General features: G+C 42.5%; 1 protein-coding gene across 3 annotated transcripts in view; it reads left to right on the top strand.

Annotated features, from left to right (window-relative positions):
- ATP11C (ATPase phospholipid transporting 11C) overlaps positions 1–24,443 on the top strand; it is a 113,946-nt gene that overhangs the window by 53,115 nt on the left and 36,388 nt on the right. For all 3 annotated transcript variants that reach the window (XM_045030413.1, XM_045030412.1, XM_045030414.1), the window contains exons 4-14: positions 5,776–5,856; positions 6,948–7,055; positions 9,740–9,868; positions 12,200–12,303; positions 13,029–13,079; positions 15,807–15,871; positions 17,443–17,524; positions 17,906–18,056; positions 19,302–19,499; positions 22,269–22,430; positions 23,448–23,602. In XM_045030413.1, the coding sequence (XP_044886348.1) occupies positions 5,776–5,856; positions 6,948–7,055; positions 9,740–9,868; positions 12,200–12,303; positions 13,029–13,079; positions 15,807–15,871; positions 17,443–17,524; positions 17,906–18,056; positions 19,302–19,499; positions 22,269–22,430; positions 23,448–23,602 (1,286 nt within the window). The remainder of the gene's footprint in view (positions 1–5,775; positions 5,857–6,947; positions 7,056–9,739; positions 9,869–12,199; positions 12,304–13,028; positions 13,080–15,806; positions 15,872–17,442; positions 17,525–17,905; positions 18,057–19,301; positions 19,500–22,268; positions 22,431–23,447; positions 23,603–24,443) is intronic.

Here is a 24,443-nt window from a genome sequence, read left to right as displayed (position 1 = left end):
AGAAACAACAGATGAACAAAAACCTTCATATGCTAGCAGGACTCAGTTACTTTAAAATGAACTCAGAGTATGCTGCTGTAGTCCTGGTCTAGATACAGATGCAGGTTGAGCTACCCGCTGCTTGTTGGATCCTTATTATAAAGCAAGTGTCTTAGAAACAACTTCATAGTACGCTTCAGCTATCTCTGTTTTGCTCTGTTAGTCTCAAAAGTTGCCTGTGAGTTTCACAAAAGGGAAGACTGTACTACAGGGGATGTATACGGATTATGGTAATAATATTGGCAAACTACAGTGCATGGGCCAGATCCAGACCGCCAGCTGTTTTAATCCAGTCCTCATGCTCCCACTGCAGAGCGGGGTCTGGGGCTTGCCCCACTCCCGTGCTCTAGCCGGGGAGTAGGATCAGGGGCCACTCCATGCGGCTCCTGGAAGCAGCAGCCTGGCCCCCCTCCGGCTCCTACGTGTAGGGGCAGCCAGCGGGCTCCACTCTGAATGCTGCCCCCGCAGCTCCCATTGGCTGGGAACTTCAGCCAATGGGAGCTGCAGGGGCAGTGCCTGCGGACGGGCAGCCTGCAGAGCAGAGCCCCCTGGCTGCCTCATGCGTAGGAGCTGAAGAAGGGACATGTTGCTGCTTGAAGTAAGCGCTGCTCAGAGCCTGCACCCCTAAGCCTCTCCTCGTGCCCCAGCCCGGATACCCCCGCCTCCCACCCTCCGAACCCCTTGATCCCTGCCCAGAGCCCCCTCCCACACCCTGAACTCCTCATTTATGGCCCCAACCACAGCCCTCCCTCACTCCAACCCCAATTTTGTGAGCATTCATGGCCCGCCATACGATTTCTATTCCCAGATGTGGCCCTCGGGCCAAAAAGTTTGCCCACCCCTGATCTATATGAACAAAAATATACCCAGAATACTCTCATGTATGCATCATGGCAAGCTCCCTTGGCACAGTCGAGCCTCAGAGTTACAAACTGACCAGTCAACCACACACCCCATTTCGAATCACAAGTACTCAGTCAGGCAGCGGTAGAGATCAACCAAACAAACAGAAAAAAGCAAATACAGGACAGGACCGTGTTCAGTGTAAACTACTAAAATAATAAAGGGAAGGCAGCATTTATCTTCTGCATAGTAAAGTTTCAAAACTGTATTAATTCAGTGTTCAGTTGTAAACTTTTGAAAGAGCAACCACGTTTCGTTCAGAGTTACGAACATTTCCGAGTTACGAACAACCTCCGTTCCTGAGGTGTTTGTGTCTCTGAGGTTCTATGGTAGGGGGGTGTGGGGATGGCAGAAGGCACAATACATTTGTGTTCAAAACTTTACATCATGTGGCCTCAGTTTTACTAAAAATGACGACACCATTGTGCCTGGGGACAGGCAGACCTTGAAAATTAACTCTGCGATAGAGGGATGACCTGTTTGATAAATCTGGTCATTTAGGGCCTGTCTACACAGTAAAAGCCGTGCTCAGGTTTGCCCACCTGAGCTACTTGAAGCCAGCTAATGCAGGTAACAGAAGCAGTGAGGACAGCACAGCATTGGCTTCAGCACAGGTAGTACAATCCTGTCACAGCCCCTAGGTACACACTCGGCTCACTAGCCCACGCTGTGTTATCTATCCTACAATTTTTACCTGGGCTAGCTGGATTCACGCTAACAAAGTGAGCAAGTCCATACATCGCTTTTGCTGTGCAGACAGCCCTTAGATGCATGACTGGCCATGTGTGCGTGCAAATACCCACTTGGAGCTCACAGGTGCAGTGCTTGCATACAGAGCTGAGTGCTGCCATCTCTGAAAGTCCCTAGCCATCTAGGATTTACCACCGTTAAATGTAAATACTTTAATGTGGTGTGAATTTGGCTTCTTAGAAATGGGACCCTTTCTGACTCTCTGCTCTGTTAGTGGTGTTTTTGCATAAAGCAGTGCAAAAATCACAGTGTGAGGCCATTTCCAGGGATTAATATGTGCTGACTATCTCAAAACAGCTTCCTAGGGGCAGATAAGAAACATTTTATGCACAAGGTAGCTTTTTACAAAGAACTGAAAACAACACATACAGATTCTATTGTTCATGAGCGCTCCAGTAAAACACCAATAGATGTTGCAAAACAAAGGCCTTTTGTTTATATGAATACAAGGCATTTCTGGTAAACTTTCCTTGTGCTTTCCCTCTCCTCTATTACTCAGTACATCTGCCTCCATCTATATTCCTGCCTCAACCCCCACCACAATCGGCTAGATCCCTGAAGTAGGATACACTTCCTGTATGCCAGTTTGGGATCTGTGTGACCGCAATGCAGTGGTCTGTCCAAGTATGCTTCCCCAGCCTCCTGTCATTTTAAGGTCCTCTCTGGGGGATCTGTACTGGAGATTATGGTCTCTGGCAGCTAGGGAGCTGTACAATATGCTCAGATTGATTTCTCTCATTCTAGAACTAGTTTGGTCTGAACTCCAAGCTCCATTCGGCTGTCTGATTTTGCCCCATCACGTCCAAAGTGAAACTGGTCTGTGGGAATTTTAGGGTGGGGCTGAGGGGTGAAGCTCACCAGCAGCAATGAATATAAACTGTTCTGGTTATTCTGTAAAACCAAAGGTTCTGCATAGAATATGTAACCAATGCTGTAACGCTGGATGCCAAGTCTTAGTGTTGCTGTGGTTTTAGTGTTTCGGATTCCTTTAATTTCTTCTAGTTATGAACCTGTTTCAGTGACCACACACTTCCTATTCCCTAAAAACTGGGCTGAATCATGAGAAGGTCAATAGAAATGGACAGTTCCCATTTTCTAGTGTCCCCCTACTATTTGTTTAAAATCTCAAAGCTGCCCTCCTATGTTCTTTCCTTGCTACGGGCTTGTCTTCACTGCAGTGTCAGCTCGAGGTACACCGAGTGTTACCCCATACCCAACTCCTGCGCACTCCCACAAGTTAAGTGGTGTTTTATACTCCACTTAGCTGATCCATCCAGAGGTGTGGATTATAGCGTAAGTACTGCTGACGCTCAAGCTAATACTGCAGCAGGGAAAGAGCTACGCTTTGCTGCTAATCCGATCAGTGTGTACCACTGTAGCGTTTTGCAGTGCAGCTGCTCTCGCTTTTAGAGCCCTCTGACCTTCTTTTTATTCTTCTATAATTTTTCATTTTATTTTTTGGGAATTTCTTGTTTTCGTTTTGTCCATGAAAAAAAGATTTTGTTTTATTTCTTTTTATTACATTTACATGAATAAAATACCTCAAATGACCATATGCTAATAAACATAGTGTAAAAATCCCAATTTGACTATATTACATGATTTTATTCCATGGTGTTGAAAGGTTTCAGGAATTAAAAGCTGACATAAGTTTCCCTACATTTTCTCTTTCCATGGTTTGTTGTCTTACAATCAATGTATACTTCGACGGGGGAAAAAAACTTGCCACAATCTACACCAGGGCTAGCCAATTATTTTTTGCCAGGGTCCAAATTTCTTGGTCAAGGGTCCACACGCCAGAGAAAATAATGCAAAAGTAACAATAATGAGTTAATAAAAAGACTTTGTGGTCTGTTCAAAAGTGTTTGGCGGTCCACACGTGGCCCGCAGTCTACCTCTTGCCTACTGACCTACATTACCTCTGGCCTACGTTAACCACAGGGTACATGAACCACAAAATAATGGTATTGGATAAATTGGCATTCTGGTATCGGAGTCCAAACCTACGTTGGTGACTGCGCAATCTGTGACTTTCCACAAGATGTTGAACCACTCACATTATAAAGATGTGTGTGCAGGTGCAAACTCCCCACCCCCATTAGCCACCCCCCAAGTCCCCCCTGCCCTTGAAATTAACTCAATACTTCGGCCTCCAAATAACCCTCCCATCTCCATCTCCATTCAGTGCCACAAACCCCATGGGACATCACGGCTCTTCCCAACCCCTACTGCTTCCTTCTCCAACTCTCCCATGCCCTCTTACGCCCTCTCTCCCATTGAATCTCACCCCCTCCAGTCCCCATTAGCCCTGGTAACCATTAGTCCCAGGGACCCCTCCCCTATCTCTGTGTCCAACAGAACATGCTCATCTGCAAAGTCAAGATTGTGAAGTTTTTCTTTATTCCACATAACTCCTGCAGCTTCCTTTAGTGTTGCTTTTGCATCACATAAGCCATCACAGTGCAGAGAAGAGAGGTGCCACCCTGGCAAACTCTGCTGCTGATCTTAAACCAATTGCTCTCTCCCCTTCCTGTCCTTACACAGCTTTTCGAACCTTCATACACTCTTGACCAGTCTCTTTCTAGGAAGCCCATAGAGTCAGAAGATCTATAGCAATTCTGTGAATGTGGTGGCTGGGCCATGTATCGGTTAGACTCTTCTACTGCAGCTGAATGAATTGACCTGGTCTTGTGGATCTAGCATTAGAGAGTTTTATGTGTTTAGAGCCAGAAGTCCTGGATTTAGTCCCCACAGATGACCCAGCCATTATGCATGCACTAAGCCTGAATGAGAAACCCCTGTGCTTCACACCCAAATCCATGCATATTTCACTCTCCCCCTCAATAAATCACCCCCCCCGCTCCCTCCAAAGGTCAGCTCTGACCCCCAAGTATAGCTCTGTCCCCCACAAAATCAAATTAATATGGTCTACCCAGCCTTCCTGTGGCTTCACTGCTGCTTCTGGCTCCCCATCCCATCCTCTGAAAGGAGCTGTGGGTTGAAGACAGTGGTGTAGTGGAGCCGGAACAGTGATCTGGTTCCATTATGCCCCACTCCTCTGCAGCTGGCCACTCTGCAGGGCTGGCTGGGCTCAGCTCCCCGCTGTGGGCATTTTAATATGCCTCCCTTTGCCACTCCCTCTCCATGCCTGACCCTCCTGCTCCATCCCTCCCCTCTTGTTAAAGGAGCCAGTCAGTGGCTCCCCTGTGCATTTGTCCTGCCCTGTGGGGAAGGAGTCAGTGGCACTCTGCCCACTTGCCCTGACCATGCATGTAGAACTCCCCAGAAGCTGGGCCTCCCCTTGCAGATGATTGGATTTTGTGAGCCAGCCAGTTAGACACTATCACAGTAGGAGAAGCAAGGAAAATGCATCTTAGTTCATTCTGGCAATTCTTGTTTGGGTTCTATTGATGATACTAGAGAATGGTCCATGGTGTGGTTGTTAAACATGGTACCCAGTGCTGGCCCTGCTGTTCAATCTTCAGGATGAGACTCACCATGTTTGGTGCAAATTATACTGTGTGTGGACTGGCAGGTGCGTGGAAATTTTCTGGTTTCAACCCATAGTGCCCCTTGCTTAGGCTGCACACCAAAAGGTGCGTGACTGAGATGCCTTCATACAGCATTCTCTAAGCCCAGTTGGATACAGAAACTCGTTCAGCTGCTTCGGTCTGCTTTGGATCAAAACTTCATAGTCACTTAAGAGACTTTCCATTGACTTTCACTGGGATTTGTATACCTCAATTCTTAAGGTGGATATGTAAATCTTCCTCCTACTTAGATTGATTTACCGTGGTGTCTTCACCGTGGGGAGTCAACTGCTGCCACTCCCCCATCAACTCTGCCTGTGCCTCTCACTGAGCTGGAGTACAGGAGTCGAAGGAGGAGCGCTCGGGGGTCGATTTATCGCATCTAGACTATATGCGATAAATCAATCCCCGCTGGGTCGATTGCTGCCCGCTGATCCGGCAGGTAGTGAAGATATACCCACAGAGTGTGTTGAATGAATCAACTCTAATGATAGCAATTGATAGTGACTCCCTAAAAAAAATTATAACACAAGTTTGTTTGTTTTTTCTGTAGGTGATAGTAGATACACCAACCAGCCCAATAACCAGTGGACTTCCACTTTTCTTTGTGATTATTGTTACAGCTATCAAACAGGTAATGTTTTCGATTCATGAGGGCATGGGAGTGAGCAAGAAATTGCTACAGTAGTGTGTGTGTGTGTGTGTGTGTGTATTTGCTTTGGGTTTTTAAATATGTTCGTGGCAGAATGAATGAGAGAGATTTGGCATATAAAGACGTATATACTTGACTCTACATATATTTGAAATAATAGAGGGCCAAGGCTAGAGGAACACTATCAATGTGAAATCTATTTAACTTCAAATTAGAAATAAAAAAGTAATTTTGGATACTATGCCGAACCTAAGTTCTCTGTCCAATTTTTGTAAATTTGATTGCATTTTCTCATTGTCAGTATGGCTTTTGTAATCTGTGTGTGTGTGTGTTTATTTAAAGTCATGTTGTGAGCTATTGCTCTTGATGGTTGCCTCTGCATTCACTGCACTACTATAATTTATTTCTTCCTTTTTAAAAATGCACTTTGGGCCTGATTTGGAGGTTAAAGAAGCATGATATAAATCCAGTTTCTATTCTACTCTGACGTCAATGGAAAAACAGGAATAGTTCTGTTCAAACAATATCTGGTGCTTGTAGACCTCTTTCATTGAGTAATATTAAAAACAAATTAACTGGCATTATTTGCTGTTTTTGTAAAGGGAATCAGTTGGGGAGCGGAAAGGAGTGCTAGAGTAAAATCCGAATCTGGCTTTTGTATTCTTTAGCTGAGACTGAAGAGAGAGAGAGTCTTTTCCTCTGTTAGACTGGAAAAGTGAGAATAACGGGCACTAAGCATATTATTCACATGATCAGCATAGTCTTGCCAGTCTTGAGAATAATAGAAACATGTCACAGCAATTTAGATGCTCCTTGCATGCCGTGCCTAAAGATTAGTTTTGTGTGTGTTGTTTTAGTGTGTTCTGAATCTGTCAAATGTATATCTGAAGTTTTTAAAAATTAACTTGGTTCAGACGGAGCTATTCAGGTCGACGTTCCGGCGTGCATGAAGGAGCTCCGATGACTATGTTTAACTTACTTGCTTTATCATCTCCCTCTCTCGTACAACTTTATTAATTTATTTACTTCACTACCTGGGCTTGACTGTGTTACCTGTATATTGGTGTGTCTAGGGCTATGAGGACTGGCTGAGACACAGAGCTGACAAGGAAGTAAATAAAAGCAGCGTCTTCATTGTTGAAAATGCAAAGCAAGTGAAAAAACACAGCGAAAAAATCAAGGTAACCATTAATGGAAAGAGAGAGAGATGCACCTGTGAGCCATTGGGAAAACTCCCATTGATGTGGTAGCAGAATCCGCCGCTGTGGCTGAATACTTGAATATGCTAAGGGCCTAATCCTGCAGTTGTTACTTTTTGTCTTCCCATCCTCTTCCCTAAACCTCAGTTTGTTTTCAGACTGGAAACCTTAGGAGCCATTCCAGTTAATAACCAGGTGCTTGCTTGGCTTTTGTCTGGTCACTTCTTTGAAAGGCTGCCATGCATGCACTTTACTGTGGGGGCTGATGAGTAACTGATCTCTGCTCATTTTTCATGTGGTGGCTAGAACAGGCCGTCTTTCCTTTTATCCCTAGCTTCCCAAGGACGTCTGGGAAGATGTCTGCTAGCAGAGATGCTGATTTATCACCTCTCACTGTAGAATGCTAGATGGCTACTTTCTTTTTACCTTTTTATGTGAAATTGTAAGGAGGTGTCTCTTATCCTCGTCTGCGGCCCTGCTGAGTTGGGCTGACCTCTCAGGCCAACTCCTGCACTTGGATACAGGTGTGCAGTGCTGGTTGAAATCAGAAGGAGTTCTGGTTGTCGGAGGGCCGAACTGGCCCAGACTGCCTGGGAGACAGGGGCCCTCTGTGCTTAAAAAGCGGCCCTAGCTAACAAGTAAATTTTCGGAGCTGGGATGGCTCATTTAATCTGTGGTGGAGGTTTTTCCTTGGTGCTGTAATATTGGGATAGAACGCAACAGCGTTTGTAAGAACAAATACTTGCTAGTGGCTTGTTGTGACAGTTCTTGGGGTGCCCAGGGCTGAGTCACCTTGTTACCCCCAGCCTCCAGCAAGAGGGAGTCTCGTGGTAGCTGGATGTCAGCTCCCTGGTGCCACCAGCTGTTCAGCCCCTCTCCTCTGGGCTGTGGCAGCCCTTGCTTTGCCTTGCAGATCACCAGTAGGTGTACCCTAGTCCCCAGGCCCCTTTGAAATGTCTCCCCGTAGCGTTCCGTTCCTTCTCCACCGAACGCTCACAGGCTATGTCTGCACTACACAGCTTTGTCGCTACAGCCGTGCTGCTAAAAGTCACACAGCATAGCCGCTGTTTGTCTGCTCTCCTGCCAACAAAAAACTTCCACCCCCAATGAGTGGGGTTAGCTTTGTCGGCAGCAGAGCGCTCCTGTCCTGAAAGACACAAGTTTTGTCGTTCAGTTGCCAGTGTAGACAAAGACACAGTAATACCAGGTAAGCTGTCCCCCGAGGAACAGAGCTTGTTTGGTTCCATGGAGGATCAGCTACTGAGATATATTTATGGGGATCTCATTTTCATGAATGTAATCGCACTTCCTTAGCTACAAGATAAAGAGGTTTCCTTTTGCCTTTTCCTTTATAGCCTCAAAATTCATTGTTAGTCCCCCACGCCAGGATGACCTCCTGAGGGTTTATTCCTTGGTATGCTGACTTTGTATGCAAATAGAGCCTCCATTCTGTTGGCTTACAATGCTTAATTTACATGTGGACCGATGGAGACAAGTGATTATATGGCCTTCGTCTGGCAGAATCCCGTTTATCAACCCCATCTTGATTCAGACTTTTTTAGGAATGTATTTTCAGTTTATGTATACGTAACTTCTTCCATGGCATTTGTACAGATATATCACCTCAGTGTTAATGACCACTATGAGCCTGGCTTTCACTGAAGACCTCACATGACGTTCTTTATGGAGAAATACTGTGAAAACAGGGTGCTAGCTGTAGTGAGTTTGTCAGGCCTGTCAAGAGTTACCATGACAGTGCAGTGACCCCTTTGCCAGTTGGCATTGAGGGGCTCTTAAGGTCACACTTGTGTTTTCCTCTTGGAGTGGAGGGAGATGTGAGGCCTTTGAGCAGAGGGTTCTGTTACACGTTGTCAAGCACGTGGCTCAGGGTCCCTCAGCAGCAAATGAAATGAAGAAAAATCAAGAAAATATAAATTTAAAAAAATGCTACTTATTTGGGTACTATCTTGAGTGTAAAGAAAACGTCATTCTGCTCCATCTCCTCACAGCAGGTGCTGTGTCCCCTCAATCCAGTAATGAGTATTTTCCAAAGCTAGGTAGTGAGGGAACGTAGTGTATGCAGCAGCTGCTATGGAATAGTCCTAACTGAAGAAAAAGCTTTCCACTTGGCAGTCTAGTAGAAGGGTGTGTGTAAGAGCTACATATATGAACAAGGGCTATGGTGGGTAATTATCAAGCATACTGACAGATAAAGGAGAAAAGCCAAGATCTGTAGTCTGACTACATTACTACATTTCCACTCAATATTGAAATAATTTCATAGCTTTGATAAACCCCTTCCAAAAAGGGCCCTCAAACTTCAAATTCCATTGTCCTGCAAACAATCCCTGCACAGGGGTCCTACTGAAGTGGGTGAGAGTTGTTAAATATGGAACCATTGTAAGAGAGAGTAAATGTGCAGGTACTGTCTTGCTATCATTATGCAGTACTGATTGGATGGCAAATCATCTGGGACAGTTGCACAATTGGAGTACCTTTTTTTGGTGGTAAGCTTAAAAAGCTCTTCAAATTCCCATGATCGGAGAGGATTTTTCCTCTTTCTTGTAGACTTGGATAAAACAAGATAAACCGGTTAAACCTTTAATCATCTCCTTCAGGGCCTGATGCAATGAATCATTAAAAAACCACAGTTGCATTCTTTCCAGGTTGGCGATATTGTAGAAGTGAAAGCAGACGAAACCTTCCCCTGTGACCTGATCTTCTTGGCATCGAGTAATGACGATGGGATCTGTTACGTCACGACGGCAAGTCTGGATGGCGAGTCAAATTTCAAGGTAACAAGAATGAAAACACGTCAGGCAGGAGTCTAGAGTGCAGAGTCAATGCGTTGCAGTGGCTCCTCTGTGCTCCGATTTGTTTTGTTTTAGTTGCAATTGAAGTCAGCCTGTGTGTCTGTCAGTTCAGTTTGAGAACGCTTTGGGATCACACATTTGGATCGTGAATTGATTGTGTTTAGCTTCCATTTCCGTTTGGCTCTCTCATCCAGTCGCTCAACACTGAAGTGCTCTCTGGATTTTTTTTTTTTGGTGTGTGTTTTAAATAACTATTCCTAATGGCACTGTTCCAAACTGGCTTGGTCTTGACAGATAATACCTGCGTGCTTATCGTTTATCCTGCTAAAGCAGGTTACCACTTCCATCTTCTGCACCCATGTAGAAAGATCTAATGAATTAGTAAACAGATCACTGCAGTTTCAGCTGGCTTATTATAGCAGTCACCCATAGTGACCTTTGCAATTGAGATTTTATCAGGGCTTTCACTCTATAACTCCCTGCTTTCGCTCTCTCTGTGCTTCTGAGTAGTTCTCCCCTTTTTGTGACTGAAATTCTTCATGCTTGATATGAGCTCCTAGGTGTATTGTTCTGGATTGTTTTGCAGAAAAAGCCTTTATTTAAACTATACTCTGTTCCCATTGGCAGAAAATTTTAAGATGCATTTTTTCATACTCATGACTCAAAAGGGCTAAACTTGGAGATTTGAAATTGTACCAGTTGGGTAGGCCTCACTGAGGATGGATTCTTTCTCTAATTTATTCCCTCTACCTTTCTCCCCCACCCCTCCAATTGAAACCCCCCTCTAAGGATACAAAAACTTGGTTTCACTCATGCGCATGCAATGTTCACTAATTTGTGCTAACATTGGTAGCTGTAGAACTAAGTGTGGAACAATGTGAGTGTAGAATTCTTCCAACTCCCACAGAAGTCAGTGGTCGTATGTATCTTCATTCGTTAAAAGGGTGTTGGATCAGGTACGTGGCTAATCTCTATATTGATAGCCATTAGGTAATGTAGAAATGTATGCATGGAAGCTGATTCTGTGTTGAAATATTTTTGATTGTATAGAGGTCACCAACTCTTTAGAAGGGAGGCTTTCTCCAGTGCATCTTATGAACTTCACAAGCCAAGTAGTGCTGGGTCTGCAACCTTAGTGCATAGGTTAGCAAAGAGGAGTGGAGCTTTCAAGTTCCACACCCCTAAAGTACGCCTTCCTGTATTAAATCAGGTTTAAATGTATGCCATAAAATATACAAGGATGTGCAACACGGCTGAGTTAATTTCAGAACCGGAACACGTTTCCTGATTTTGAGCATCTGACATGTGACACTAAAGTTCTACAATAAGCATCTTATATTGTTTCTGCTTGGTCATTAGCGGTTGTCTCCTGGATGCTGATTAACAAAGAAGCAAACTCAGAGTTTGGGGGACAGGGGAGAAGAGTGGGGAAAATGGCAGAACAACATAACTGAGGCTTACCTGTCCTGGGGGTGTGTGTGGAATTTTTGATGTAAGACACAGACATTCTACTACAAAATCATTCAACAATGGTATTCAAAATGCTGTTAATTCCCGCCTATAATTTGTGTACTAGAGCTGTTTCTCCCATCAGTTGCAGGAAGAGGAATCCGAGGCTAAGAAGTGAGAAAGCGTTTTAGTGAATGTATTTATGGAGACTGATTAAGGCAATATATCTTGCTGGCTGAAGTTTAGAACTCTTAAGTAGTTTCTATAAATAGAACTTTAAAACAGCGAATTGGAGTCTTCCCAGGCTTTCCAATTAGCTATGTGAGAAAGGAACTTGCACAGCAGTTGATGCTAAGAATAGCTCTTGGTTCTGTCAATACTGCTCCTGCTCCCCTAGCAGCAGACCAATCTTCTAATTACCTTCAGAAGCCGCACCGGGCAATTTCCTTAGAGGAACTGAACACCTGTTGAGCACTTGCAGCTCTCTCTTGAAGTAAACAAGTGTTGCAGGAGTTTAGCATGCCTTAGGACAGCCCTGAAGGAGGAGTATGTCTCATAATTGGCAGGTACAAGAGACCTCACTTACTAAGTAACCCTCTGTCTTACCAGACCAGTCCAAAGTATTTCCTAAGCATATTAAATTCCAACCTGTTCTACCTTTCATTAGAGGACCCTTCCCTCTCCTCCCCCTTGTCCTTAAACAACTGATGGGTTACTTCAGTGGTCGCTTAAGACAAGCCTCATTATACATCAGTGTTTTAAGTACTGAGCTATAACTACTCATTGGGTGAAGACCTTCTCCATGCTTGTGCTTCGGTGGAGTTGTGTGTCTCCGTAACAGCTCTTGTTGCTCTCTCCACCTAGACTCATTACGCAGTGCGGGATACTACTGGGCTCCGGACAGACGACGACATCGACTCCCTGACTGCCACAATTGAATGTGAGCAGCCTCAACCTGACCTCTACAAGTAAGTTTGGGAACAGCCACTACTCCTGGTACTCAACTGATCCTTGTCATTGGTCCATCACTTGGGGTCCTTTGAGCAAACGAACTAGAGCTCGGTTGGCACCTATCTAACAAAGTAGTTTAAGGGAGCCGCTGAATTCTCGTTACAGCTGAATAGGCTGCATTTGGAGTTCAGAAGAGTGATTGTCGTCATGTTGTCCAGTAGGAATGAAAGGCTTTTTAAGGTAACACGTGCAGATGTTCCTGGAGAATTTACTGAGCTGTCCGGCAAAGCTCCCTGGAAATTGGACTTCTATGGCAAAGCATCTGCCCTGGGAGGTGCTAGTGCACCAGAGTGTCACTAGCCCATTTGCCTTTACAAACTTGGGTGTAGGCCTGCTTAGAAACATGGCTTTGTTACCTTTTGAACAATTTTAAGAGTGGAAACCCATTGACACCCTGGCCCCAAATCAGCAAGGTGCAGAGAACAGCCTCATTCTAGTCAATGGGGCTCCTTGCACACTTAAACCTCCGCATGTGCTTAAGTACTTGGTTGGATCATGGCCTGCATAATGTGTTATTTCCAAAGCTCCATCTCTCTAAGAGCACAAGACTCTGATGTCTTCTAACCTCATTTCTTCACACCTGCCTGTTGTGTGACGATCCTTATGTTTGTGATGGCTCCATGTAATGAAATATACAGCAAACATTAGTTAACAAACGTCCTCTTATATATTTTGATCACAGATTTGTTGGAAGAATTAACATCTACAGAAGGAACCAGGAGCCTGTAGCCCGGTTAGTTCACTTAGCTCATTGTTACTCATTGTAGATGGTGTTTGTTTCCTTTATTATTTCTTCATTGATAGTTCCTAGCCTCCTGCTTATCAAAGAGGAGTTGTGGAGATTAATAGGCCTGAAATTTGAGCTTCCTTATCCTACCTTTTTTCTTTCATTTTGCAGTTTGGTTTTATGTGTTAGTGACTTGAGAAAATTTCAGTCATTCCGAATGAGGAATCACTTGGTGATTACCAGTTCTGTTCATTCCCTCTGGGGCACCTGGCATTGGCCACTGTCGCACGACAGGATACTGGGCTAGATGGACCCTTGGCCTGACCCCGTATGGCTGCTCTTATGTCCTTATGAGGGCAGCAAGCCCTCTTAAAAATCCCAACTCTTCAGCTGTGACAGTCTCCAACAAATGCCCCAGGATGTTGTGTTTGTTGGGTTTGCCGATGTGGGAGTTTACAGGATGTGAGCAAATGTGCAATCCTCTGCATCCTCTGTCACCTGTGCTGGAATGATCCTGGTGAGCTGGCAGATAAATGAAACGACAGGCGCCCTGCTCTCTGAGCTCTTACTTTTGTGTACCACATTAATGTGTTTGGCCCATTTACCGAATGATACTAATATCTGGGGACAAATTGGACAATTAAAACTATCTACTGGATATTCCAAATAAAAAAAACCCCTCCTTCCATGAGCTACTTTCTGATGCATTAACTTTGTCATCCATACTATTTTTAAAACCCCTATTCAAATTCCTATTCAAATTAAATGAATTAAAATCCTTTACTAAATCAAAATTAAAATCTCCAGGTTCTCTAAAATATGGATCATCAAATGAACTCAAATACTTAAAATCTGGATCAATATTGTCCATAAATAAATTATTAAAAGCTTCCCCAGTAAAAACCATTGGTAAAATAGATAAAATCTCCTCACCTTGGTCTTTACTAATAGTCTCCTCTTCCTCATCCTCCACTCTCTCCTCAACTGCAGGGACTTGCTTCTCAATCTCATTCTTCTGAGACATCATTTCAGTCCACACAATTTTAGTCATTGGTCCAGCGACCCTTATCACACCCCTAGTATACTTAACACTGTCGGCCGGGGCATCAAAGCCGGCAGCGGGGGCGTTTTTAACCCAGTCCAGCGCCAATCCAGTATGCAGGGCAGGATCCCCCATCAGTTTCACTCTGGCTGACTTGCTAAAACAGAACCAGAAGAAGCAAAGAGTGATGTGCTGGGCATGTGCTCACAACATGTGCTCTCCAGCAAACCCAGCCTTTGCTTTGCTGAAGAGCTAGGGTTTTAATGAGGTGCAGCCTGTGTTTTGGGTGACCAGTGCATTTTCTACATCAGTGGGACACAATAGAGGGTGGGTGAGAATGTAGATTTCCTGAGGGAAAGGTTTTTGATTGTGGGTCTGTCAGATGGGCTGTTTCTGTGCACAAAATGTTGTTTGTTTTTTTTCCCCTAAGCAACATATGTATATTAGTTTGCAAAACTGTTTTCCCTATTGCTATTTATTTAGTGAGTACAACCATGTGCTCAGAGCTGTGTAAAACCTGAACACAAAGACAGTCCCTGCCTTAATAAGGTTATGCTCTACAGATAGCACAAAGAAAAAGACACACTAGAAAGTCTAGAGATGACTGACTTAGTCTGTTTATTCCAGCTGTGTATTGTAAAAGCATGTTTCATGCTAACATCTTTGTATGTATGTCCCAGGAGAAAGCACCAACAGTGCTGCAAAATTAATGGGCCAAATTTTTAAGTTTAAAGAAAATCAAACTTTAATCCAAGAAGCAGTGAAAGATAGATTTCAGATGGAAGTGGAAGCAAACATGTCCGTTAACCCAAGATTTTTGGAAAGTGTTACAAGATAATAGATAATAATAAATTCCATGGCCAAAAAGGACCTTTGTGAGAATCTAATCTGACCTCCTATACAGCACAGAGAGCGACAGGAGGGCTTTGAAAACCAAATGGTCACCTCTCAGCCTGCATTTGTAGTGCTTGTGATGTTTCTCGCCGGTCAAGCAGAGATGCAGCAGATGTGCCCCTCAGATTCTTAAGTTGAGAGACTAATGGTGGACTCAAATACTCCGACTGCAATACAGAACTTTTGAGGGACCCTTGAAACCTGACTACTTGATTTTTGAGGATTTACACAAACTTTTCTTGCCTTTAAAAATTCTTCACCCAATTAGGATTAGAAGTGGAAAGGACAAGTGGTCATGAAGGGAAATAAGAAATTAATACAACAGACAAAGCAACGTGGGAGCAAAAAAATAAGTTAAACATTTTACAGCATCATCAATTTTTTTTCAAAACGCTCCCGGGGGCTTAGCACTCTTGAAAATTAGTCCACTTATTTAGGGACCCAAGTATAGGTTTTAGACTCTAGCATCAGGGACTTATTCTTGAAAATCTTGACTTGAATTCTAAAATGAGTTAGACAGTGGAGAGTCTGAATACTAGTAATACTTTGTGTGATAAGAGATAAGAAACCACAAATGTAAATATAGGTGTGAAGGCAAAAATACAATCCCAGAATAAACAAATCTCTTATTTAAGAGAAAAAACAAACAAACAAATCCCCAGAATGAAGCGTATTTACAGTATTTGGGTTTAAAGGACTTCTGCTTTAGCTTTCTTGAACTCTGGGTATAAAATTTAAACAAGTTGGAATGAAATTGTTTGTAAGCAATCTGATACTGTAACTTTTTCTGTGTTTAGGTCTTTGGGTCCCGAAAACCTGCTGCTGAAGGGGTCTACTTTAAAAAATACAAAGAAGATTTATGGTGAACAGCTTTTTATTGATAGTTCTGATGGATAACGGAATGAAGTTAGCAAACAAATCTAAATGTCTGTCGTAGCATCTAGTGATGGAAAACTCCTCTCTACAGTGCTTCTTTCAGAGCTCAGTACATATCTCATGCTCACGCACAAGTTAATGAATTAATTTTGAGAGTAAAATTTCATGAGCTACCGTGTCAGATGTTTAACTGAAATCTGAATATGTTGACCAGGAGCTTCAGAAATTACTTGTGCTTTTTGAGACCCCATCTTGAAACTAAAGCTGGGTGAAATTTTTTTTTTTTTGGCAAATAAAATTTTTGCTGAAAAAATGTTGTTTTTTTCAGGGCTCCGAAACTTTTGAATTCTTTTTCCAATTTCAAAAAGAAAAAAATGGGGAGGGGGGGTAAAGAGGGCCAAATCGAAATGAAAATCCCCCCATAAAAAGTCATTTTGAGTTGACCAAAATGTTTTTGTAGATTCAAAATAATTAAAAAATAATAATTTTGAATTGACCTGGAATGTTTTGGTCAATTAGAAATGATTATTTTTTTTTAGTTTGTGTTGGACAAAATATTTCTGAAGAATGCTTCTGATTAGAATCACTGCAGATTTTTTCAGCTCATCTCCCAAACAAAAAAAAAATCAATGATTCACTCAGATCTATTTGTGAGACCTTTAAAGAGGCCCAGCTCAGCCCTTTCTGCAATGTAGGGACCCCTTTACAGTGTCTCAAGTTGTAAGTCCCCTTTGAAAATTATTGGCCGTACACCCCGTACTTTATCTCCATCCACTAACACCTGTAATTCTGTCCAAAAAGCTGTAAAGTTTGTCTGTCAAAAATGTATCCCTTATAAACTTCATGCTGCTTACTGCTGCTGGTTCCACTATCCTTCAGGGAACCAAACTGAGCCAAGGTGGAAATGGCTGTAGCTCCATTGAAGTGAAGTGGATTTGCACCTGCTTACACCAGTACTGAATTTGGTCTAGATTTTTCAGAGATTCTTTTCTCTTCCTTCCCAGTACTTGTTTCCTTTTACTTTTGGCAGGAGTTGGACTTACAGGATGCTAATTGTCAGTATCACATTCTGAGTGGATCTTGTGCTGCATCTGCTTTTCTCTGTACGTCTCCTGCGCTTCTCGCTCTCACCCAGGCCTTTTCAGAATCACTATCAGTACTGCAACACATTTGTTTGCCAATTCCATTAATACCCTCGTATATACATACTTATATGCAGCTATCTTTTTTTTCCCCGTCAGTTTGTACAAGCCATTGTGATAGATGAAAATGTAACAAACTTTGTACAGAAATAAATTATGCTCTGGGAATCTATTCGGGTGTTCACGCCTCTCATCAACATTCACATGATTTATTGTGGCACTTGTGTTAGCATTATTCGATACCACTCGGGGTTCCTTGCTGACATAACAATGCATAACACTTGGGTAATTCCACTGTCTGTGGATAATGAATCTAAAACACTGTGCAAACGTTAATACACCTCACTGACAAGTGAGAGGTAGGCTTGCAACTCAGAAAGGGAATGATTACAAGTGATGCTTTACTGTTCTGTAGGAGTTGCGGTTTATACTGGAATGGAAACAAAAATGGCTTTGAACTACCAAGGAAAATCACAAAAACGGTCAGCTGTAGAAAAGTAAGTGTGCTTCAGAAAGAGAAAAGTTTATAACAACTGTTCGTTTGCTTATGCGTTCATTTGTGCAGAAATAATCCCATCATTTGCTGCCTTTTGTTTCCGATACACTCTGTGTAGAAAATCTGTATATTGGGTTAAGCATGTCTCTTAAAAAGCTACAGCATTAAGTCAAACTTTTAAAAAGTATTACTCCAGGCTTATGCTTTACTCTACTGGGTGAGAAGTATTAAAAATCCTGGGTTTGACCCTAAAGGTCACGGCTGTCAAAAGCAGTACTCTAGAGTTTCCCTTTTAAAAACAAGAATAGTCTAATCCTGATTGCTTGCATGATTGACTATTAAAAATAGTTGCATGGATTTTAAACATAAATCTATTTTTCAGATCAATCAACGCCTTCTTGATAGTGTATTTATGCATCTTAGTGAGTAAAGCTACGGTGTGCACCACTCTGAAATACATCTGGCAGAGTAATCCGTTTAATGATGAGCCATGGTATAACCAAAAGACAATAAAAGAAAGAGATATGTTCAAGGTAAATGGGGTTGTGTTTCAGGATCTCCTCCAGCCTTATTTATTCTGACAGTTTTGTTTAATCTGCCAACCCCTGTCTTCCCTGCATGTTGTTTGGAATACATACTAAGGAAAGTACTGTCAATCTCTAAGCTCTCTTTTTCCTTTTGCTTGTCATTATTTCCTGTCTCAGCTGCTCCATGCCACTCTTTTATGTGCAAGAATGCTTGGGAGTGGTTGGGCAAAACACGGCTGAGGAAGACTCAGATGCTAAAGCTGCCCACGTATTGGTGTTCTTCTCATACAGAACGTGTGTGCCAACCATTTATGTTTCTAAATGGCTTCCTCTTATTTGCTGACAAAAGACAGATCAATAGAATTTTGGCCACCGAGATGTACTTAAACACAGTAGCACATGCTTGGTCCATATCTGAACTCCAGCCAGTTTTTCAAACTTGAATATATAAATTCAGACTGGGCCACTTTCATTAGGTGTGTAAATATGGATGTAAGTGTTTGAGGTTTTAGGTAGCCAGGCTTGAAAAAGCTGGCCTGGTGTCTCAACTTACCTTATTTGCTATCAGAGTTTTAGGAGACCTTGTGATTTCGCTTACAGCAGTTGTACGGTAGTGTAGTGCTCCTGACATCAAAGCAGTTTCTCCTGATTTAAACTTGTTCAATTGAGATCGGAATCAGGCCTGTAGTATTTACAGAACGGTGTTTGGATACAATGTTGATTTAGAAGCAGCAAAGAATCCTGTGGCACCTTGTAGACTAACAGACGTTTTGCAGCATGAGCTTTCGTGGGTGAATACCCACTTCTTCGGATGCAAATACTCCACTTGCATCCGAAGAAGTGGGTATTCACCCACGAAAGCTCATGCTGCAAAACGTCTGTTAGTCTATAAGGTGCCACAGGATTCTTTGCTGCTTCTACAGAACCAGACTAACACGGCTACCCCTCTGAATGTTGATTTAGACAGTTCTTGTGGTTGTGAATAAAATGCTACCATGAGCCAAATACTTCACTTATGCCTTTACAACTCTGTGCGAGTCAGTGAGTTTGTCAAGATGGAACTGAGAGCAGAATTTGGTCCATTAACCTTAGTTTTCTCCAGAGTTTTATTTTTCATATCGAGTTCTCTTTTCACCACTGAAAATAAAATCTAATCAGAACCTTGAATTTGTTGTTGTCGATTATGCCTGTATCTGGCTGAGTTGGATATCTGATTGGTACATGCTGCCTCTTTTTATTTTTCCTTTGCAGATCTTAAGAATGTTCACAGACTTCCTGTCATTTATGGTTCTGTTCAATTTCATTATCCCGGTCTCCATGTACGTTACTGTAGAAATGCAAAAATTCTTGGGCTCCTTCTTTATTGCTTGGGATAAGGAGATGTATGATGAAGAAATCAAGGAAGGGGCACTGGTGAATACCTCGGACCTCAACGAAGAACTCGGTCAGGTCAGAACATGCTCTCCATTTGTGCTAACTTAAAATTGGATGCATGGACAATGTCTCATGGTAAAACTGTGCAACTCTTCCTTGGACTAAAACAACTGTAGTGAAATCCCTCCTGTAGAACCTGTGGGCCAGAACTTCAGCTATGAAGCTCATTTGGGCCATGGTGCTACTTAGAGCAGTTTCGTGTCTGCTTTTAGTTTCATCTGGCTGTCTTCCATGGCCAGGGGCTGTTCTAGCAGCCAGGAGTCACTGGAGCATAGAGGCATACTAGCCATGGGTATAGTAGTTTCATCTTCTATCTGTGCTTTGATTAGGAAACAGTCGTCCTTGATTGGCACTTAGAGAGACAGATGACGTTGTTATTTTGCTTAGTTTCCTATTGGTAGGAAGCTCTGATGCAATATTTGTGTGGATTTAGATTTGTATACAATATGTAATTCCCTCCCTTCTGGTGGTTCTGCTCACCATCCTAGAAACATCTAGGTGCTTAGGGAAATACTCCTATGTCCAAAACCTAGAGGCATAAAAGCTCTGGAGTATTGATCCAAGTGGGGGATTTATGGCAGTGGTTTTTAGCTAGGGGTACGTGTGGGGGTTCTCCAGGGGTACTTCAACTCATCTAGATATTTGCCTAGTTTTACAACAGGCAACATAAAAAGCACTAGTAAAGTCAGTACAGACTAAAATTTCAAACAATGACTTGTTTATACAGCTCTATATGCTAAACTCTGAAATGAAAGTACAATATTTATATTCCAGTTGAGTTATTTTGTAATCATATGGTAAAAATGAGGAAGTCAGCAATTTTTCAGTAATCGTGGGCTGTGACACTTTTGTATTTTTAGGTCTGATTTTGTAAGCAAGCAGTTTTTAAGTGAGGTGAAACTTGGGGTACACACAAGAGAAATCAGACTCCTGACAGGAGTACAGTAGTCTGGGAAGGTTGAGAGCCATTTTTATGGTTTATGGTACCCTTAGAGGAAGTCGGTTAGAAGTGATTTAATCCTGCTCTGTTGTCACCGTACCAGATTAACATTAACTTTTTAATGAGACCATCTAAAGTAGAAGTTAAAAACATTACTCTATAAATTAATTAAAACAAAGAGAAGTCACACGTTGCTGCAGGGCAGGACAGAACATAAGAATGGCCATACTGGATCAGACCAAATGTCCATCTGCCCGGTATCCTGTCTTTTGATAGTGGCCTATGCCAGGTGCCCCAGAGGGAATGAACAGAACAGGTAATCATCAAGTGACCCATCCCCTGTCGCTCATTCCTACCTTCTGGCAAACAGAGGCTGGGGACACCATCCCTGCCCAGCCTGGCTAATAGCCATTGATGGACCTATCCTCCATGAACTTATCTAGTTCTGTTTTGAACTGTGTTATAGTCTTGGCCTTAGAGAGAAAGAGAGACCTGATTGCTGTATGTGTGCCAGCACTGCAGCCTTCAGCAGCTCTGAAAAATCATTAGAAAGTCAGTGCTGCAGTAGTTAATCATTCTCCCTTATTAACAACCTTTGTCTGTCTGCTAATCACTCGTCTACCTGTCAAGATATAACTGTAACTATTTTTGGTGGCAGTTTAAGTTGAGTGTGCTACTCTTTGCTTCTGAAAACTAGATGAGCTTATAAATTGCATGTACAATTTCTATTGTACATGCAATTTATCATGCAGTTTGTTTCCACATAGAAGAACGTCAAACCCTAACTGCATGTCAGTTATTTGTTCGCTTTCCTTGAATTAATTAAAAATTAAAAATTCTCTGTAAGCTTTCTCTGTGCAGGTTAGTGAGGAAAGTATGATTCTGGTAACCTTGCACTGCATGCATTTGATATGCAACTGCACTACTACTGTTTTCTCTGCACTGTTGGGACTCTTAAGTAGCTAATGTTTCACTCGGGTCAACCACAACAGTGCAGTGCAATTGATAGTACTGTAGTATACCCTACTTTTGTTCCTGTAAAGAAAACATTTAATTTGAAACAACTGTTAGCTAATTTAATTGCATTGTCAACATAAAACTCCCATAAAGCAAAAAAAAAAGGGGTTGTGCTACTAGCACTGATTAAACAGCTGCTGTGCTTTTTAAAATACAGTTTACTTTGCACAGTGTTATACCTTGTTGCACTTTTCTCAGCTGGGACAGTGAAAATCAGTGAAATCAATTTCCATTTTTTTACATATAAAATCCCTCTCATTTCCATGTTCTCAGACTTCCCCATTTGAGTTCAGGAATTGCAGAGGAATGTTTATTTGTTTAAAAGCAAGTGTTCAAAATGGAATATCTTTTCTTTGTTGGAAAAATATATGGAAACTTTTTGTATTGATCAATAGGTTTGCTAAAAACTTTAAAAAAATCAAAATGTTGGTCTTTTGATTTGATTCGGTGCTAAGTACAGCACCGTCTGAGAAGGATTAGCCAGGGGAACAGATGGTTGAGGGGGAGTAAACAAGGGTCGTAAGACAGGCTCTCTGAGAGTTTTAAAACCTAAACAGGGCAATTGTGTAATGACTTGGAAGCAGAGAAGATGTTCTGGGAATGGGTGCAATATTGTCTTTTCTTTGTATTAATATATCTTACTCCAAACTTCGAAGTCCAAGTTAAGCAAGTGCCAATAGTTCTCTCCTGGATCAGGTCTTACTAATTAAGTTGCCCGTTATTCTCCTTTTCTCAGTGCTGCCTCAGCTTCTTTCTTTTAGACAACAATGAAAGCCGGGAGTGTAGCGAAGAAAAAGTACAGCAGTGACTTCCTCCCTTTCTTTTAGGTCGAGTATGTGTTCACAGACAAAACTGGAACCCTTACTGAAAACAGCATGAAGTTCATTGAGTGCTGCATAGATGGACACAAGTACAAAGACGGCATTTCAGAGGTGGATGGGTTCTCTCACACGGACGGGCCCCTGAAATATTATGGGAAAGCAGAAAAGGTAGAACTGGGCTTCTGTAACGTCTATATTTTCACTGTCTGCTCCAGTTTTCTACGAGTTAACAATAACTAGAGATGAGTGCAAGTGTAAAAATTCAGACACTGATTTTGAACACCTGTAAGTTGGGCAGTGTTCAGAACCCACGTTTTGGGTTCAGCCCCTTAGAGACACTTTGAAAAACTGGCTTGCTCTGTCCAATCTCTTCCATCTCCCAAGTTCAGGAGGGTTTGGATCTGAGAGTTTGGTTTAGGTTCCTTCTTTAGCTATTACTCTTGGACACTGTACCTTGAGTTTGTGTAGCAGTAATGACAAGTGCAGGGGAGAGCACGTATCCATTTTCAGGAATAGATCCCATCCTTTGTCTAACCAAGACCATGCTAAATAGAGTTGTAGCAGAAGTGCTGTTCAGCTGCTTTGCTAAAGTGGCATCACAGCAGAGAACTAGAAGCATTGTAATAAAATAAATGATTGAACCAGAGTGCTGATTTTTCTTATCTGCCTTGTTCGATCTTCATTTTACCCCTGCATCCCGCTGAAATGAATTAGCGTTCTGTTACGTTTGAGCAGAGCTCCTGGCTGATTATGGAGCCATTAAAGATACCTGCCATGTTTTGCAAGAGTAGGGCTTTGCATCAGTGTCGTTGGCTCAGTTTCGCATCCCGTCAGCTGTTGTGCAGTTTGGTTGCTACTCTCCATTTCTGAGTCTATTCAGTGGTGGTACATTTTCAAAGTACTGTGGGATGAAAGACACCATGTAAATTAAGTTCCTATTAAAGGTGAGATTTTTCAGAGGTGGCTAACGGAGTTAGAATTTGGGTGCCAAACCTACGTTGGTTCCTTTGAATATTCCAACCTAAAAGGTTGATAATTCTGACCAAATCCCGGTAGTTGAGATTCAGCAGCTTAACTAGAATAATGGTTATTTTTACTTCTCACTGAAAATTAATCCTGTCTGGTACCCTGGGCAGGAAAAGAAGCTGGTAATTAATGCGTTTCCTGTATTTTGACTCTGCTTAGTGTCGAGAAGAGCTGTTCCTCCGTGCTTTGTGTCTGTGCCATACAGTTCAAATCCAAGAAGGAGACAACGTAGATGGATTGAGAGTAAACCAGGAGTGCAGGACCTATATCGCCTCTTCACCAGATGAAATAGCTTTGGTAAAAGGCGCCAAAAAGTAAGGGAGTGGAGTCTGTTTTCAGCACTGAAGGTTTTTCTTACTCTTGTAACTAACTTGTGCTGTTGAGTGCGACTTAATGGAACCCAAAAGTTGCCCTATGATAATAAAATGCTCATGGGCCAGTAATTGACAAGGAGAACTGTAGAGTGTAGAAAGCACAATGGGAAAAACTCTCGTCTGGCCTGGTCCAGAGCCCACAGGAGTCGACAGGGGGAATGAGTCTTGTCCCTCAGTAGGTTTTGGATCAGGCCCATAGCAGAGTTGTGCTTAATCAATATTTATATCTTTACTGAACGACTTCACAATAAGCAAAGGTTTGGGAATCATAACTTGCACATCACAGTGTATTTTGGGGATTCTCTTCAGTAGAATGATGTCCCAAGTTGCTTGATTAGACAGAGCCGTACTGTATCCAAGCTCCCTGGGACGCTGGCAGGTTCTGCTGCATTGTAGAAGACGCAGTCAATGAGTACTGCATGTGTATCAACGCAAAATTACTTCCTTTTTGTGCAGTGGCAAAAAACTCTAAGGAGACAAAGCAGCCCCATGAAGACCACCTTTGTTAGCCCTTTCTGATGTACTTGTATTACTTTATTGCTATTTGAAGCGATAATAGCAGACCAAGCAGATCTGTTTTTGCCGTGAATGTAACACAGTGTGCGCGTGTGTTAAGTCACATGGCCTATAGAGACCTCAGAGTCTTCTAGGATATGATCCACTTCTCCTTAAGAGTGTAGAAATTGGGAAATGCAGAGAATAGCCTGGTGAGCTACTGAAATACATAGACTGGATGCTGTAGCCCAGGTCACGTTTCAGAATATGGAAATGAAAATGAGAA

Source organism: Mauremys mutica, chromosome 9 (assembly GCF_020497125.1).
Source record: "Mauremys mutica isolate MM-2020 ecotype Southern chromosome 9, ASM2049712v1, whole genome shotgun sequence".
NCBI lineage: Eukaryota > Metazoa > Chordata > Testudines > Geoemydidae > Mauremys > Mauremys mutica.
Note: the sequence above shows the minus strand (reverse complement) of the source record. Positions and strands in the feature narration are given on the sequence as shown.